This window comes from the organism of the source record quoted next, unplaced genomic scaffold, assembly GCF_019419815.1.
Source record: "Pyrus x bretschneideri cultivar Hongxiangsu unplaced genomic scaffold, Pyrus_bretschneideri_v1 Contig43, whole genome shotgun sequence".
Taxonomy (NCBI): domain Eukaryota; kingdom Viridiplantae; phylum Streptophyta; class Magnoliopsida; order Rosales; family Rosaceae; genus Pyrus; species Pyrus x bretschneideri.
Genome location: NW_025999757.1, coordinates 3,912,556 through 3,930,905, shown reverse-complemented (window position 1 = coordinate 3,930,905; position 18,350 = coordinate 3,912,556). Strand labels below are relative to the sequence as shown.

The 18,350-nt window shown below is 34.6% G+C and overlaps 3 protein-coding genes across 7 annotated transcripts in view; 1 reads left to right on the top strand and 2 right to left on the bottom strand.

Annotated features, from left to right (window-relative positions):
* LOC125469491 (disease resistance protein RPV1-like) overlaps positions 1-12,391 on the top strand; it is an 85,222-nt gene extending 72,831 nt beyond the window's left edge. Inside the window, exons 2-6 of the mRNA XM_048566872.1 lie at positions 8,809-9,907; positions 10,001-10,300; positions 10,480-11,340; positions 11,442-12,069; positions 12,176-12,391. Of these exons, the coding sequence (XP_048422829.1) occupies positions 8,809-9,907; positions 10,001-10,300; positions 10,480-11,340; positions 11,442-12,069; positions 12,176-12,345 (3,058 nt within the window). The 3' untranslated portion in view covers positions 12,346-12,391. The remainder of the gene's footprint in view (positions 1-8,808; positions 9,908-10,000; positions 10,301-10,479; positions 11,341-11,441; positions 12,070-12,175) is intronic.
* LOC125469507 overlaps positions 1-18,350 on the bottom strand; it is an 80,444-nt gene that overhangs the window by 632 nt on the left and 61,462 nt on the right. For all 3 annotated transcript variants that reach the window (XM_048566899.1, XM_048566900.1, XM_048566898.1), the window contains exons 5-8: positions 1,323-1,421; positions 768-871; positions 580-612; positions 33-104 (exon numbers count right to left, since the gene is read on the bottom strand). In XM_048566899.1, the coding sequence (XP_048422856.1) occupies positions 33-104; positions 580-612; positions 768-871; positions 1,323-1,359 (246 nt within the window). In that variant the 5' untranslated portion in view covers positions 1,360-1,421. The remainder of the gene's footprint in view (positions 1-32; positions 105-579; positions 613-767; positions 872-1,322; positions 1,422-18,350) is intronic.
* Positions 12,520-16,745, bottom strand: LOC125469504. 3 transcript variants are annotated; one of them, XR_007251789.1, is made up of 7 exons: positions 16,526-16,742; positions 16,321-16,363; positions 15,250-15,377; positions 14,371-14,403; positions 13,746-13,862; positions 13,134-13,218; positions 12,920-13,010 (listed from the first exon to the last, which is right to left on the bottom strand). XR_007251789.1 is itself a non-coding variant. In XM_048566893.1 (6 exons), the coding sequence occupies exons 1-6, from the start codon at positions 16,687-16,689 to the stop codon at positions 12,884-12,886; spliced, it is 507 nt and encodes a 168-aa protein (XP_048422850.1). In that variant the 5' UTR covers positions 16,690-16,733; the 3' UTR covers positions 12,520-12,883. The 3 variants fall into 3 exon arrangements, 2 of the variants coding, with proteins under 2 accessions (XP_048422850.1, XP_048422851.1); XM_048566893.1 differs by lacking the exons at positions 13,746-13,862; positions 14,371-14,403 and having other exon boundaries at positions 12,520-13,010; positions 15,250-15,289; positions 15,330-15,377; positions 16,526-16,733; XM_048566894.1 differs by lacking the exon at positions 13,746-13,862 and having other exon boundaries at positions 16,526-16,745.

The window sequence follows — 18,350 nt, the reverse complement described above, 5'->3', positions numbered from 1 at the left end:
GTATGAAGTATGAGATGCCCTAATAGTTTTACCAGAAGATACTCTGAGTCATCCAAAAGTTTGGGGTCACCATCAACTTGTGCACAACCATCAGATTGTGTCACCTATCAGAGTGAAAGAATAAAATTACTCAATTTGTGCAAATAGAAATATAACTTTTAAAACACATCAAGAAGGTAATTAAAGTGGACCTCACAGGCTGCACATCGAAGTGGCAAACAAATCAAAATTTTAAATAAAAGATAGGATTAAAGCTAATGGCGCATGAAGAGCACTGAAACACTCACAGCCCTCGCTCACTGGTTGCATGATTTATTCTTATAGCAATAAAAGGAACAAATTCATCAAGTCAAATCGGGGCCATCCAAAAAGAAAATTGAAGCAAACACCACAAACAACCCAAAATTTGCTCAAACGTCAGCATCCATCCCAAACAATGAATTTGTACCTCATTTGGGAGTTAATATAGCACATGAGAAAATTGTAAATGCCATGGGACATTTAATTCCAATGAATTTATAAATGGGTCCTTGTATTAGTATAGAATTACAGTTAACCACAATTATATGCAATCAGTACCTTTCCCTTTGCAGTGTTCTCCCCCACAGGAGCCTGCACATCAATAACTCGTGTTTAAATTACTAAAAAACCAATCTTGTTATGATGTTAAAAATATGAAGCACAAATGTATCTGAGCATGCACGTGAGACCTTGGGAACTGTGAAATTTTCATTTTTTCAATTTAGATATAAGAGTTAATGTATTACAGTGCCAAATACAGCAACTGCTAATTTCCACATGACCACATCTGCATCTGCCCAACCATTCTGCTTGGGTCTTTTAAATAAGAAGCAACTTGTTCCCCAATATTCTGCAATTGGAAAAAGAAAAATGAATTCCTAGTGATATCTGGCAAAGCATGGCACAAGTCAGCCATAGGGAAAGGCATGTTTACAAGTTCAATTATAGAGCCAGACCCGATTAAAAGCATGCTGCTCGCTTTTAATAGTAGAATAAATTCCTAAAATTCATGCAAGAGAAGTTATCGGAGTATACTTAAAGTAAACATATGGCAACATAGATTTTTTACAAGTATAACAAAAGTTGGACACTGAGGTGTTGAAATACGGCAATAATAGTAAGGTACTTGAATCCACCATTTACAAGAATTTTAAACAATAAAACAACAAAATTCCAAAGTTCTTTTTGCTGCTCCAAATGGATTAGCGAAGTATGGCATGAACAATAATGTTAAACAATATTTCAGTTTTATAGATAGGCCTCAATATAACAAGAGCATATCCAAATTATGATCTGAGTACCTTGACAGCAACTAAGAAATCCGTGACCAATCCTCATCACCGTATCATCACTATCAGTGGTCTTAGATGACTGTGACTTCTTAGGTTGTCCAGATTTACCTACAGAATAGGATATGTATTAGGAGAAGCAATACATGAACATACGCAGTATGAAGTTAATGAATATGCAAACAGTACAAACTAGGACAGCCAATTAGACCATGGTAGCCCAAAAGCCAATTTTTTTTGCTTAATCCGGCTAAGGCTTATATGAGATCAAAGCAGGAAAGATTTGTGCTGACATCCTTGGGAAAATTTGAAATCTGGCTTCATCTTGACTATCCTCAGATCAGAAAACAAGACCTAACTAATTTACCTTCTATGCCAACATTATGCTTTTGACAACAACAACAACTACCTACCCTCTAGAGTGGTTATTTAATTGATGTTTCCTTGAAAGCTGTAATCAAAATCACAAAGTGTCTAATTTTTGTTGATCTACTCTGAACTTCCCACCTAATACGCGTAAACCATCACATATTTGGATTGGCTTGTTCTCAATCAGAACTAAGCACAAACTTCACTACAATTCAGCAGACCAGTTGGTCCAAGCTTAAGCTTTATGCTTTGTGTTTTGGGATACGCTTGGGCAAGGCTGAGCTCAATCCATTCCTCATGATTAAAACTCGTACACTCTTGATAATAGCATAGTACCATCATAATCTGACTAATTATAGTAACTGTTGTAGTGGAACTTCTGAAATTTGAGGAACCCTCACAATCATATGAATAGAGGAAACTTGAAGCATTTCCTTAAAGTTTGATTTGATAAAATCAAACTCTGTCTTAGCTAATTGTATAGTTACAAGCTAAACGCACTTTACGAGAATTTAAACGGATATTAAAAACTTCAAACACAAAATGTAATACACCAAGCATAGCAAACCTTTCACATATTGGCAATTCTTGTCATGCTGAAAATGATAGATTATGCACAACAACGGAGAGCCAAATTATATTACAAAATAAATATAATAGTTTGATAAATGTAGTTGGCACATACTATCTGTTGCTTGAAAGATGGAAGAAGGGTTTTTCCCAACGAAAGCCTGTAACTAGAAATATAGCATGATGCGATAAATGTTAGCATATACAAATGGCAATATCAACAAATCACAATAATGTATAAAGTACTTGTCATATTACTGCAAGGTATGAAGCTAAACTACAGACCAAGTAGTAATAGGTAGGCAACAAATTTTTATGACCGTCACACCTCTTGTAGTTCTGCTCAAGAATCCAAAGTTCTCTTTGATGAGTCGACTAGATCAGAATATGCTGCATTGACGCCTTCATGTGAATCACAAAATAAAGACCTAACTGGCTCCTGCAGACAACCTCTCAGGTAAGAACATAACATCTTAACATGTCAAAAAGCTACAAAAAAATGGAAAAGCTAAAGCGACCTGTGGTAATCTATTTCATGGATATTACAAGAGCTATTATTTTGAACAACACACACCTTTTGGTTCTTTACTGCTTGACCTTTAAGATCTTCGTCCTTATGACGCTTTAGATTCTTTAAAATATCTCTGCATGGGAAGAGGGAATAAACGAAGAACAAAATTAACTTCATGTCAGCCTATATCCATGTAAGATGTATGTTCCTTCCTTTTATCTCGAACTGAAGAATTGCACATGCATATATAACTCCACTTTGTGCTTTCATAATAACTAAATTAAATAGATACTGAAACTTAGCGTCGAGCTAAGATGAAAATGGCACTAGTATTCAATTTCTATAGCTACACTGGCGGACTATTATATTATTCAATGACTTCTGTAACCTAATATCAAATTTGGTCACCAACCTCCAACTGCTATGCATATTATCTCTTATATTCACATTATTTAGCTCTATGTCTTCGTTCTAGTTAAGCATCACAAGTTCATAATTAAGCATAAAAGAATTGTGAACAGAAGTCTCTTATTGCTCCTGATGACGAAGATTGATGTATTTTTTCTCGAGTTCTTCCATCTCCGCATCTTTATTATCGTTTTGCCCATCACCATTTTCCTCTTCCCCCACTTCTCCTCCATCTTCTTCCTCCTCGCCTGCTCATCATCAAAGTCATTCTCTTCCTGCTCCATCTACATCACAAACCATCAAATAACAACAAAATAACCAAAACAAAACCGAATGATTACCAAAACCCAATAACAGAATTTACAAATAAAAAACACTCAGCTCATCGTTGTCGAAATCGCCATCGTCCTTGAACTCATTGTCACTGTCACGAGCCTTTCTATCCATTGTGACGTCTGATCAAACACCCAAATATTTATACAATTTAATTCCACAAGGATTTAAAAGTTGATGGTACATACAACCTCATTCCAATATCCATACCAATTTATGAATCCCAGATTCTAACCTTTTGAAGCTGAAAGGAGAAGAAAGACTGCAAGAGTTGAGAGAGGCCTCAGAAGAAGATGCAGGGTATGGGTTTGGGTCTTGGGGTTTAAGCATTCATATGCAGTTTACCGAGCTGGATGACCCGTTTCGAAAACCCCAACCCTCTCCTAAACCAATTCCCAAAATCTATCGATTAATTTCCCCTTCGTAGACCAAAAACATTTGGGCCTTAAATGGGCTTTATGGGCCAGTAAGGTCTATAGGAGATTGAGCCAGGCCCATCTCATTTGATTAGCATTTCGTTGCACAATCAATGCGAGCGACTTATTTACTACTACAATCTAGTGATTTTTCTCTTCATTTGTAAATGATAATTTTTAGGTTCGACTCATGTAAATGGCTAATTCAACACTAAATTACGACGTCATAGGCACTGGAGGTTACTTATCACAAGTCATAGGCGTAGAAATGAAATATAATCGTTGCCTGGAAATTCATTCCCATTCGACCAATGTGTGTGTGATATATATATGGATTGATTTATTCATATGAGTATGATGCATCTCATTAACTGGGCATATTTTTCTGCGATTAAAGTTTTCGTATCTTCTTGTTGAGTATTGGTAAGGATTGCAACCCTTAAGTCTATACGTAAGAACGACTTAACTACTGTGGCAATGCGCATAATGTAGTTGGGCACAATCAATAACTGCTTATGGGTTTATGAGTTTGGTTCTGCAGAGTAGCGCAAAAAATGAGTTGCATTTTAAATTGAGGAAGTAAATCTCTGTTAGCGGTTGTGTAGCCTCTTTCTTTGCAAAAGAGAAGGTTTTTCTTATGTTAGTATGCACATGGCACAAAACTTGTGGTTGTATACTGTAGATATATATGTGAGAGCTTCAAAGCCATAGTGATACGGAAACATGAATATTTGAGTTTTTGTCTCCCAATTAGCTACAAGATCATAATGCAATCTTTAATGTTGTGGCTGGGCATCTAAGGATATAGGCTATATGATTTGCAAACTCATTGACTGAATTAGCACATTTATAGAATGATGAGCACTTCCTGATAAAGGAGTAACATGTGAAGGCACTACAAAAATGAGTTTTTCTCATAGGCCATGTTAGTCATGGATAAAACCAAAGCCAATTCCTTTGCGAAGTATACACTGAAAGTGTGGGGGTCTTCGTAAAAGGAATGATGAGGCACTGAAATTGATTCTTATTGAGTAAGCATACACAATTAAATTAAACATGATGATGCTTATTAAGCAAGAATATGGATGGACATGTTATGAATTCAATGATGCTGGCTAATTTGAATTTTGATAACTTAAAGTCAAAGTACATATAGGTGGATATACAAAGGCATAATCTATAATGGAATTGAATACAGCCTTAAGGCTAGAGAAATGTACTTTGTGATAATTTAGCCGAGTAAGGGCTAAACACAATGTCCAAATTGTAAAGAGTAATTTGTTTATTAAAAGAGAGAGAATAAAAAGCAGTTATCTCTTATAATGATTAACTTTAAGGTATGAAGAGTTAGAGACATTCCTACAAATACCTTAAATGTGGGGGAAGTCTACTTCCTAGTGTTAGCAAATTACTTCCAAAAGTCCCAACATATATATAATTTTGAGGACTTGAAATTGAGAAACAACTACTCTCGTATGAAATATAATTTCATAAGATGAATTGTATACACCATTAAAGATAGTCAACCTAAATGGTACCAATTATTATAGGTTTGACTAGAGAGTAAGTTGATCATCGAGGGGAATGAGGCTAAAGCCAACATAACTAATGAATTAGTCGGGCGGAAGCCTAACTTAGTTGATTGGAGATCCCAAGGTCTAAGTTCAATAGGCAAACTGGTTGGGCATGATTCAAAGAAGTTAACACACTATATACCTTTAAGTTTCATAAACAACGTAATAAGTTCATAAATAGTATAATAAATTTCATAAACAGTGTAATAAGTTTCATAAAATAATAAGTGTGAGGACAGTCACTATTTTTTTTTAGTTTTTTTTAATATTAAAATTATGTCTTTTTCATTAAAATTTAAGTTATTTTATTCTTTTTATTAAAGTTAAGGGTTTATCATTAAACTTTTTTTTTTTCATTAAATAAAGTTATAGCATGGTTTTTGGATAAAATGAATTTAGCTCAACCTCTTTTCATGAAAGTTCCCAAATTTAGAAACATAATTTGCAAAATAAATGATGTGTTAAAAATAAGCACGTTTATCGACGTTTAAGTAATAAACTAATTATCAACTTTCATGTCATTTAGTTTTTAAAATTTTATCTACAAATTTAGTTTACCTGAAATTTTCCTTTGTGTGTGTGTGTGTATGTATATATATATATATATATATATATATATATATATATATAATTCAATCTCAGTAGTGGATAATAATCCCAATTTAAAGAAATCACACTTGGCTCAACTTAAAGATTAGTCATTTTCCGTTTTAGTCTACTGGTCAATTTGCTTAAAGTTTTTAGGTTAATGTTAGGTAGACTAAATTCGTAAACTAAGTAATGTGTGACTAATAAAAAATAATCACGTTAATCAATAGTTAAGTGATAATTCATCACTAATTTATATGTCATTTAATTTACAAAATTTAGTTTACAAATTAAGTCTTCTTAGCATTATCTATTTTTAAAAAGGTAATGGTAGAAAAATTAAATTTTTGGATGAAAAATGTAAATAATGTGTCACCAGTAAGAACGAGCATATTTATCAATGCTTAAGTAATAATTTATTAACTTTCATGTCAGCAAGTGTGGGAAAAAGTTAGGAGGTAATCTATGCTGTATTTGTCTATAGTTGGTATAAATTCTACGCTGTACTCCCTTCTTTTCATTTTAATTTCGTCAGCAGTCCTTTTTTTATTTTTCAAATAAAGGCCATCAACGTATGTATGATTTATTAATTATCTAAATTCCCCACTTCATTATTCATTCATCCAATACTTCCGTGAGAAATGATGTCACATCCCAACATTTACAACCTTCTGCTAAAACTCAAATTCATTCTAATTTAACTCATGTTATACTTACAAACATACTTGATTAGAACTCGAGTATTAATATTACACTTGAAAAATATACAACAACCACATCATGCAGAAAAGTTTACAACCCAAAAAAAAAAAAATGGACAAGCTTAGCAATGCACTGAGACATAGTGGTTCACTAAACATCCCAGCAAAATACAGTCATGACACTTAGTAAGCTCTAGTCTATACCTTCACGATCTGCTTCTGAAATTTATAAAATCGAATGGAAACAAAACAAAAATATAGGTGTGCTCTTAAAGCTCAGTAAGTAGGGAGTAAGCATTTATTGAAACAAAAGATAACTGTATAACTCAGTTAAATTTCTCTTTTGCATAAAATCAAATTGAAGAACTATAGAACTTTGAATCATAGTATTAGCGAAACTAAAAGAAAGTTTTTAACATAGCAATACTTGTTAAGAAAAAAAAAAAAAAAAAAAAAACAAATCACACAATGCGATCCCTTCGCCACAAATGGATCACACAAAAATGAGCTGAGCTCAACCACAAATTCACTTGTCGGAACGAAACACATAACAAAACCTATACAACAACTTTCAGATAAATACTTGTAATCAAATGAGAAAAACTCCAAAATTAAAGTAGCATAACTCTCTCATTCATTTTTTTTATTTTTTTATTTTTTTTATTTTTTACCTTTGCTCTTTCAAAACCCAGTCCCTTAGCTTCCACCTCCTTCTAAAACTTCACTGCTGATCTCCAAAACTTCACTCTCTCTCTCTCTCTAAGGAGGAGGTGAGCTTAGCTTCACAATAAGCTAGCAATAATGTGATTTAATTAGTTTATTAAATATTATTTTATCTATTCTTAATGTAAATTCAATAGAGACCGATTTTATTATATTGATTCAGCTGCTTTAATTGGTTATTCATTTACTTCAAATATTTGACTTTCCTCAATTTTCACATATAAATACATCTAAAACATGTAATTCGAGCTTAACAGGCCGTGATTAAAAAAATGTCTTCTACACTCGCATGCATTAAGGCTAGTATATATAAAGCCCCCAAGGCCAATGAATAGTATTTTTTTGGTGTCACAAGCTTTATAAAAAAAAAGAATTTGGACAAAAATGCTCCTCAAACAAAAAAACTTCAAAAGCAATCCAAATAATGCATCAAATGTGGCAGGAGTATTTTCGTCATTTTAACAATTTTTTTTAATAGGTATCTCACAATAGGTTAGTAATAATATGATTCAATCAGTTGTTCATTAAATATTATTTTCTATATTTTTAAACACGTTCAAAACATCTTAAAAGTAGTGTAATCCTGGTTATAAAAAAAGTATTTTGCACGCGGATAATAATGTGATTAAATTAGTTGTCAAATTATTGTTTTTTTTTAAACAAAAGATATTATCTACACTAAGAGGGAAGGGGTGGGCTTAGCCGCACAATGGCTAGCAATAATATGATTCAATCAGTTGTTTATTAAATATTATTTTATCTATTCTTAATGTAGAGGCCGATTTTATTATGTGGATTCAGCTGATTTAATTGGTTTATGAGGGGTTTCTTCCAACATGATCTAAGATTATTCATTTACTTCAAACATTTGACTTTCCTTTTGTCAATGTACGCATATAAATACATTTAAAACGTGTAAGTCGCGTGTAGCACGCCGTGATTAAAAAAATACATTTTGCACGCGTGTGAGCGTGTGCATAAAGGCTAGTCTATCTTAAAGCCACCTGTCCCCTTCTAACCCAAAATGTTGTCAGCTTCCCTGAAGTGAAATCTTAATTGGGCAGCTCTACTCCACTAAAAACTTAACAATTGTTTAGGTGTAATAACCACAAGTGCTAAATTACTTAACAAAACACATATAACGTACCAGACACTAGAGAGAAAACATCTACCACTTTCCAATTGAAAAAAAAAAAAAAAAAAAAAAAAACAAAAACAAAAACAAAAACAAAACTAGTCACATTAAGATGGTTTATTACACATGAAAGGTTTGATTTATTTTTTATGTTGTTTGCAAATTATTAGGTACGAATCAAAGTTTATCAAGAAAATTGTTAAAGTGATTGGAGACAAGTTAAGTCGCACACTATTGAGTGTTGAACCAAAATTGATTGGAATTCAATTCCAAGTTGAACGCATCAATTTGTGGTTACAAGATGGATCAAGTGATGTTGGTATACTTCTTGTGTATGGCATGTCTGGAGTAGGGAAGACAACCATTGCGAAACATGTTTACAATTCAAATTTTAGAAGCTTTAAAGGAAGTAGTTTCATTGAAAATATCAAAGAAAGAGCAGATGGACCAAATGGCTTAGTTCAAATACAAATGCAACTTCTTTCTGATATTTTGATCGGTAGAAAAGTGAAAATACAAACTATTAGTGAGGGAATAATTAAGATTGAAAGCGCCATAAGCTCTAGAAAAGTTCTACTTGTCCTTGATGATGTGGACCATATGGACCAATTAGATGCAGTACTAAAAATGAAAGATCGGTTTTATCCCGGAAGTAAGATACTTATAACAACTAGGCGTGAAAGATTGCTAAGAGCACATCAAGTTACAAAGGTGTACAAAGTTGAAACTTTGAATTACAATGAATCACTAGAGCTTTTCAGTTGGCATGCATTTGGCCAGAACCGTCCCATAGAAAATTACATGGAGCATTCAAAAATGGTAGTGCAACATAGCGGCGGACTTCCATTAGCTCTAAAAGTTTTGGGTTCTTCTTTATCAGGGGAAAGTATGGATGTATGGGAAAGTGCATTAGAGAAGCTAAAAGTTATCCCTAATGGTGAAATCATGAATAAACTAAGAATAAGCTACGACAGTTTACAAGATGACCATGACCAGAAATTATTCCTCCACATTGCTTGTTTCCTAATAGGAAGGGGCAAAAACTACATTGTTAGAATACTCGATGGATGTGATTTCTATACAATTGTTGGCATTCAAAATCTCATTGATAGATGCTTGGTGACAATTGATGGATACAACAACGTGCAAATGCATGACATGATCCGTGACATGGGAAGAGAAATTGTTCGCCACGAATCAGAAGAGTCTGGAAAACGTAGTAGATTATGGCGCCATAAGGATTCTTTCGAAGTACTGAGGGAAAAGAATGTAAGAAACATGCCTTTTATGTCTATATATGTATTTCTCCTTGTGAAAATTATCCATAATAATGTTTTAACTTTTTCTTTTCTTTTCTGTTAGGGTACACAAACAATTCAAGGTCTTGCCCTGGATATGCGTATGCATCTTGCAAACAGACCAATAAACACAAATGAGACCGTCTTGGAAACCAATGCATTTGAAAGGATGCGCAATTTACAACTACTCCATCTTAGTCATGTACGACTGGATGGATGTTATGCAGATTTCCCTACAAGATTAAGATGGTTGTGTTGGCTTCAATTTCCATTGGATTCTATACCTGTTGATCTTCCTTTGGAGTGTCTAATTGTTCTTGAAATGCAACATAGTAGCTTAAGACAAGTCTGGAAAGGAACAAAAGTATGTTACCCTATGCATTTTAATTCATTTTCCTTATTTTGTTAGTTTTTTATTTGTTGACTAACTCCATGTGTTAAAATGAACTCCTATGTTTTCTTTAATTCGATGACTAATTTCTTATGTTAGATACTTATTCATTGTTTTTTTTTCTTTTTTCTTTTTTACCTTTGTTTCCACAGTTTCTTCCATCGTTGAAGATCCTTGACGTTAGCCATTCTCATGGCCTCACTGAAATCATGGACTTCTCACTTTGCCCTAGTCTAGAAGAATTGATTCTTGTTGATTGCACCAGCCTGATTGATGTTCATGAGTCAATTGGAAACCTGGAGAGACTCGTGTACTTGAATACGAAGGATTGCAAGAATCTTAGGATGCTTCCGAAGAACATGTGCATGCTTAAATCACTTGAAAAACTCATTTTATCTGGCTGCTCAAATCTTGAAGAGTTTCCAGTAGAGATGATGAAGAAGATGGTGTCTCTGAAAGTTCTTGAAATAGATGGAATTCCAATAAGTGAATTGTGGCCAGAAAGAAGTTCAACTATCTTGAGTTCTTTTCCATGCTCTTTACTAGAGTTAAGTCTCAAGGGGTGCAATCTTTCTGATGATGCCTTTTGTAGGGATTTAAGTAGTCTATCCTCGTTGCGAAAACTAAAGTTAGATGAGAATCCAATTTGTAGTCTGCCAAGTTTCATCAAAGGTTTGAGGGGGCTCGATAAACTCTCTTTCAAGGGTTGTAATAGACTCGAATCGCTTGTGGGGTTGCCAAAAGTAGACGAAAGCATGAATGTATCCGAATGCATATCGTTGAAAAAAGTAAAATATCAATCGTTTAGAGGGGTCCATCTACAGGTCTTTATAGCACACATCGACAAAATAGTTGAGTGGGAGTACCTTTTCAAGTTAGAGCCTATTGAAAAAGTTGATGCGGAAATGATCAAACTTTTGGGCTTGTGCAACTTGGGATCCATGCCTGCAATTCGAATGAAGAGCCAACCAGGTTCCTTCTATAAAGAAGAGGGTAGATGGAGTCTCGTCCAGGTGCGCTCTCTCTCTCTCTCTCTCTCTCTCTCATATAAGTCATATATATAATGGGAAATAAATGACTTAGTAATGTTGTGTTGATCATGGAAAATGCATAGGGACTGTATCAATTTGGTATATTCAGCACATTTTTTGTTGGGAATGAGGTTCCAGGCCGATTCAGCTATAAAAGTACCAAGTCCTCCATATCTTTTAGTGTCCCTTTACTCCCTTCTAGTCACAGAATCCGAGGCTTGAACATCTTTGCTACCTATGCAAACGAGGAGAATTATAATTCTAATGATGGTGGATGGGAATGGGTTTCAAACATAATCAAAGTGAGTAACAAGAGCAAGGGTCTGAAGTGGATCTATTGCCCATTCTTCTATGGTATCCCAGGTGACGGAGAAGATATGATATGGTTGAGCCATTGGAAGATGGAGAACGAAACAATATTACAATGTGGAGATCAAGTGGTGGTTTCAGTAATGACTGGACCAAATAAGATGTTTCGGATAAAGGAGTTTGGTGTCGAGCTTATGCAAGAGCACCAGAATAATATGATGATAAGTACCCAACACAACACCAAATCAGATCCTCATTATCCATGTGTCATCGGTGGAGATTTGTCCGTATGGGAGCATATACCAGGAATATACTGCCTTGGTTTCGATGGCAAATATGTTGAAGACGAGGTGCCGATATGGTTTAATCGCCTCATCATGGACACTGACGAAGGAGACACAGGTATGCTGTGTTGTATTGCAATGATTTATACTCTATCCAAATACTTACAAGTCCGTCTATATTCAATTCAAAAACATAAATATTATGTTATTTGTATGTTTTACAGACAAAGAAGGGCAAGAGGATGAACCTGATTACACAATTGCAAGGACAAGGGTTGCCAGTAACAACTGCGGCCTCAGAGGTTGGAAGGTGCTCGTCACAGCTGCCGGATTATTTTTCACGCTTGCTCTAGTAGTTCGGTCCTCCATCTCCCAGAAAAAGAAGCAACACTAGTCCACAAGCCATCCATGAGTTTGTAATTTTATTTGCTCAAGTTGTTTTCTGCCTTCAAAATATTGAAGTTTTCAGATGTGTTCAACATCATCAACTATTGCATAAATATAGCATAAAATACATCCAACATATAATCCCGTACTAGAGAAGATAAACAGATGGTTGTATACTAGCAGTAAATAATTGAAAAAAAAAAAAAAGATTCTAAACATACAAGGGAAGGACTTTAACATAGGTATCATTATTCATTAGCAATACCAGGCAAGAATCAATTCTTCAAATTGGGGGGAAATATTTCGGCATCGAGGAAAGCAAAAACATCCTATCTGCTTATAAATGTCAAATTTACAGATCTTAATTATCAGTTACAACAAAATCACACTTCTTAAAGACTCGGCTCCCATTGAAAAATTGTGTAAATTATACATAAATATCAGTGCAACAGATAATAGATTGAATAATATATCAAATAAATTAACAGCAGACAATTTCTTAGCCTGAGATTCAAGGACTATACAGCTGATTCAGCCTTGCATTGCTACTGCACTACGGAAGCTGGTTTCTGCTTCTTCAACCCGAACAAATTATTGAGGTCCGGAAGCATAGGAGAAACGACCATGGTCTCTGGAGCCATGAAATTTACTATCTTCTCATAAACATTATACCTGCAAAAGCATAATGCAATAAGCCTTAAACAATCTAGCCTAGTTTGCTCAACATATGCTCCAAGATATTCCAAAACAAAATCACAGCAGTTTCACATAGGGAACCGAAGAATCTATTGATACCTTATCTTGCGACTATTAGAGGCTCTTCTGTCAACAATCTTCCTCTTCTTAGCATGCAACTTTTTCAAGGAATAAAATGATGTCTCTGCGAATAATCAAATAGTGCAAAATCAGAATCAATAAACAAAATAAGTTCAGGATCAATTAGGTTGTGATTGTTAGCAGGAATAACTGCTAGCTTGTTTCATTTTTGAAGTTACAAAAATATAAAAAATTGAAGAATAGAAGTTCGGGACCGATTAGGTTCCAAGCCCACTATAAGCAGAGACAATACAATGTCATTGACTTCAATAGCTGCAGATGCAGATTGTTTGAACGAAACTTTTCTCATGGCTCAGACTTAGTTACTTAAAGTTGGTTAGATGAGTCCAAATTGTTTGAAAATCATGTTCATCCACTCTACATATCCAAAGCAGCAAATTAACGAGGATACTGTATATAACTTGGGGGGATACAATCCTTAACAATTTCAAAAGCCACACTTTTTATATGCAATCTGATTGCATGTGTTTTGAACTACAGGAAATCTTATAGATTGGGTAAACCGTATCATATATGAAATTCAAATGCAATCATACATATATGAAGTATGACATGCCCTAATAGTTTTACCAGAAGTTGCTGGGTCAATTGTATCAAAAAATTCTTTCAGTAATTGTTGGCAAAACTCAGAGTCATCCAAAAGTTCGAGGTCACCATCAGCTTGTGCACAGCATCAGATTGTGTCTCCTATCAGAGTGAAGGAATGAATGTACTTAATTTGTGCAAATAGAAATATAACTTTTATAACACATAAAAGATAATTAAAGCAGACCTTACAGGCTATACATCGAAGTGGAAAATGAATCAAAATTTTAAACATAAAGATAGAATAAAAGCTAATGGCGCATGAAGAGTATTGAAACCATCACAGCCCTCACACATGGGTTGCATGATCATTTCTTAAAGCAATAAAAGGAACAAATTCATCAAGTCACACTGGGGCCATCCAAAAAGAAAAACGAAGCAAAGTACCAAACACCACAAACAACCCACATTTGTTCAAACATAGTATCAAATTAATTATAAACTGCATCCATCCCAAACGATGAATTTGTACCTCATTTGGGAGTTAAAAACTTCAAATAGCACATGGAAAAAATGTAAATTCTATGGACATTCGACTCCAATGAATTTACAGATGGAATCTTAGATTAGTATAGGATTATAGTTAACCACAATTATATGCAATCAGTACCTCTCCCTTTGCAGTGTTGTACCCCTCAGGGACCTACACATCCACAACTTATGTTTAAGTTACTAAATGTACAAAACTTAAGAAAAACCCATCTTGTTATGATGTTACAATTATGAAGCACAAATGAGCATGCACGTGGGAGCTAATATCTTACAGTACCAAATACAGCAACTGCTGATTTCCTCATCTACATCTGCCTACCTCTGCCATTTGTCTATCGATTTGAATCTGAAAGTAGCTATTCTACAAGACACAATGTGACAGGTCTTGGTTGGACCAAGTAACCCACATAGAAATGCACACAATAATGAAAAGTTGATCATAGTAGAACAAATTTCTAAAATTCATGCAAGAGAAGTTGTCGGAGCATGAAAGAATTCATAGCAGAACTGCCCAAGAGTATACTTAAAGTAAACATATGGCAACATAGATTTTTTACAAGTATAATATACAAATGCATTTCATGGTTCTTTGCCGGCCCTTTAGATAGCAAACTAATTTAATTAGTGCCTAACGGAATGACTTCAGAAAACCATCGTCTGGTACATGTCATATTGAACAGTTGACAAACTTAATAACATAATAGCCTCATTTATTAACTGATAAGAACTATGTATTAAAATATAACAAGTTAGACACTAAGGTATTGAAATACAGCAATAATAGTAAGGTACTTGAATCCACACGTTTACGAGCATTTTAACAATAAAACAACAAAATTCCGAAGTTCTTTTTTGCTGCTCCAAATGGATCGGTGAAGTGTGGCATGAAGAAGGAAAAAAAAATCAGTTTTATAGGTAGACTTCAATACAATAAGAGCATATCTAGATAGTAGAATATGATTCTTCTTCTCAGAATATCTAATTATGATCTGAGTACCTCGACAGCAACTCAGAAATCTGTGACCAATCCTCATCACCATCAATGCAACTCAGAAATCTGTGACCAATCCTCATCACCATCAATGTTCTTAGATGACTGTGACATCCTAGATCATCCAGATTTACCTACAGAACAGGATATGTATTAGGAGAAGAAATACATGAACATATGCAGTATGAAGTTAATGAAAATGCAAACAGTACAAAGTAGGACATTCAATTAGACCATGGTAGCCCAAAAGCCAATTTTTTTGCTAAATCAGGCTAAGGTTTATATGAGATCAAGCAGGAAAGATTTGTGCCCACATCCTAGGGCAATTTGAAATCTGGCTTCATCTTGGTTATCCTCAGATCAACAAAACAAGGCCCAACCGATTTACCTTCCCTGCCAACATTATGCTTTTGACAACTGCAACAAATACCTACCTCTAGAGTGGTAATTTAATTGATGTTTCTGTAATCCCAAAGTGTCTAATGTTTGTCGAAAACAACTGTATTTCTGACCAATTGGACTACTTTGAACTTCCCACCTATTATGCGCAAACCGTCACCTATTAGGACTGGTGTAACCTCAATGGGAACTCAGCACAAACTTCACTACAATTTAGCAGACCAAGAACTGGTGTGCCAAGATTTACGTGGGATAAGCTTGGGCAAGGCTGAGCTCAATCCATTCTTCTTGATTAACAATCTTACACTCTTAATGATAACTTAGTACCAGCATAATCTGACTAATTATAGTAACTATTGTAGTGGAACTTTCGAAATTTGGGGAACCCTCACAATCATATGAAATCGAGGAAACTTGAAGCATTTCCTTAAAGTTTGATTTGATAAAATTAAACTCTATCTCAGCTAATAGTACAGTTGTAAGCTAAACACACTTTATGAGAATTTAAACGGTTATTAAAAACTTCAAACACAAAATGCAATACACAAAGCATATCTACAAATCTCACATATTGGCAATTCTTATCATGCAGAAAATGATAGATTATGCACAACAATGGAAAGCCAAATTGTATTACAAAATAACTATAATAGTTTGATAAATGTCGTTTGCACACACCATCTGTTGCTTGGACAAAGGACGGGTTCTTCTCAAGTAAAGCCTGTAGTTTGCACACACTAACTAGGTCAGAATACGTTGCATTGACACCCTCATGTGAATCACAAAATAAAGACCTAATTGGCTCGTGCAGACAACCTCTCAGGTAAGAACATAAATCTTAACATGTCACAAATCTAAAAAAAGGGGGAAATGCAAAAGCAACCTGTGGCAATCCATGATTCTATGTGAACTTGAGAATGCTTTCTGAAGCAAGAATCTGAACTCAAGAGCCTTGTCCCACAGAGCCTTCAGAAAAATGAAAACAAAAGGCATAGAAAATGGGTAAGAATAAACATCGATCAGACAATAATTCACTACATAAATCATTTTTTTCAACTTTAAGGATTTGCATAAAAAGAAGCTTTAAACAAGGAGCAATAATTTGATGTTGAAAAACAAAACCTATTTCATGGATATTACAAGAGTTATTATTTTGAACAACGCACCTTTTCACTGCTTGACCCTTAAGAAGATCCTTCTTTAAAATATCACTACATGGGAAGAGAGAATAAACGAAGAACAAAATTAACTTCATATGTCAGCCTATACAACTCCATTTTGTGCTAAGATGAAAATTAGCCTTGCGCTAAGATGAAAATGGCACTAGTGTTCAATTCCTATAGCTGCAACTGCTATGCATATTATCTCCTATAGTCACATTATATAACTCCATTTTGTGCTTTCTTAGTAACAAAATTAATTTAAATTATTCAATAACTTCTGTAAACTAATATCAAATTTCGTCACCAACCTCCAACTGCTATGCATATTATCTCCTATAGTCACATTATTTAGCTCTATGTCTTCATTCTAATGAAGCATCACAAGTTTATAATTAAAAATGAAAGGATTTGTGAACAGAAGTCTCTTACTGCTCCTGATGACGAAGATTCATGTATTCTTTCTCGACTTCTTCCATCTCGGCATCTTTATTAACGTTTTGCCCATCATCATTTTCCTCTTCCCCAACTTCTTCTCCATCTTCTTCCTCATTTTCTGATTCTTCTTCCTCCTCCTCACCGTCGTGCTCACCATCAAAGTCATCCTCTTCCTGCTCCATCTACATCAAAAATCATCAATTAACAACAAAATCACCACAACAAACTGAATAATTACCGAAACCCATTGCTGTTGACATCGCCATCATCCCCAAACCCACTGTCACTGTCAAGAGCCTTCATCTCCATTATGACGTATGAGCCCCTACAAATTCAAACACCCAATTAGAATTTAATTCCACAAGGATTTAAGCTTTGATACAACTTCATTTCAAATATCCAAACCAATTTACGAAACCCAAACCTTCTGAAGCTGCAAGGAGAAAAAAGACGACGAGAGTTGAGAGAGGCACAAAGGAGTCCGAGAAGAACCTGCAGAGTTTGGGTTTTGGAGCCGTTTCTTAAACCCAAACCCGTCTTCTAAAACAAGTCCCAAAATCTGTCGATTATTTTCCCCTTCCTAGACCAAAAAACTTTGGGCCCTTAAATAAGCCTCATGGGCCAGTTAGGCCAATATTAGATTGAGCCAAGTCCGTCTTATTTGATTAGTACTTTATTGCGCATTCCACGAGAACAACTTATTTACTACAATTTAGTGTCATTTCTTTTTATTTGTAAATGATACATTTTAGGTTTGACTCACGTAAATGACTAACTCAATACTAAATTATGATGTTTGGCTCATTGTGCGGCTAGTTTGAACTTCATACCTATTAAAGTAATGATAAAGACTTGCCTAAAATAGGAGTGACAGATTGTCGGATGTATCCCAAGCCAATTTTATAACAGTTTCCCTCCAATCTCTCAACTATGGCTAGATGTCTTTTATTTGTGGATTTGGAATACAATTGACCTAGTACACTTGTTTCATATTAATCTTTCCTGCATTCAACACACAACATCATAGTTTTCATAAAATGAGCACCACATATAGGGGTTGTAGACATGCTCGAAATAATTTGAATTAAGCTCAGCTTTTTAGTGAAATGA

Excerpts from the sequence above, each read along its gene's own strand:
- LOC125469504 (XM_048566893.1), bottom strand. The coding sequence starts at position 16,689 with ATGATTTATGTAGTGAATTATTGTCTGATCGATGTTTATTCTTACCCA. Across the intron at positions 16,364-16,525 it reads AGAATCATGGATTGCCACAG|GCTTTACTTGAGAAGAACCC; the intron begins GTTGCTTTTGCA and ends TGCAAACTACAG. Across the intron at positions 15,378-16,320 it reads CTTTGTCCAAGCAACAGATG|GTAAATCTGGATGATCTAGG; the intron begins GTGTGTGCAAAC and ends CCTGTTCTGTAG.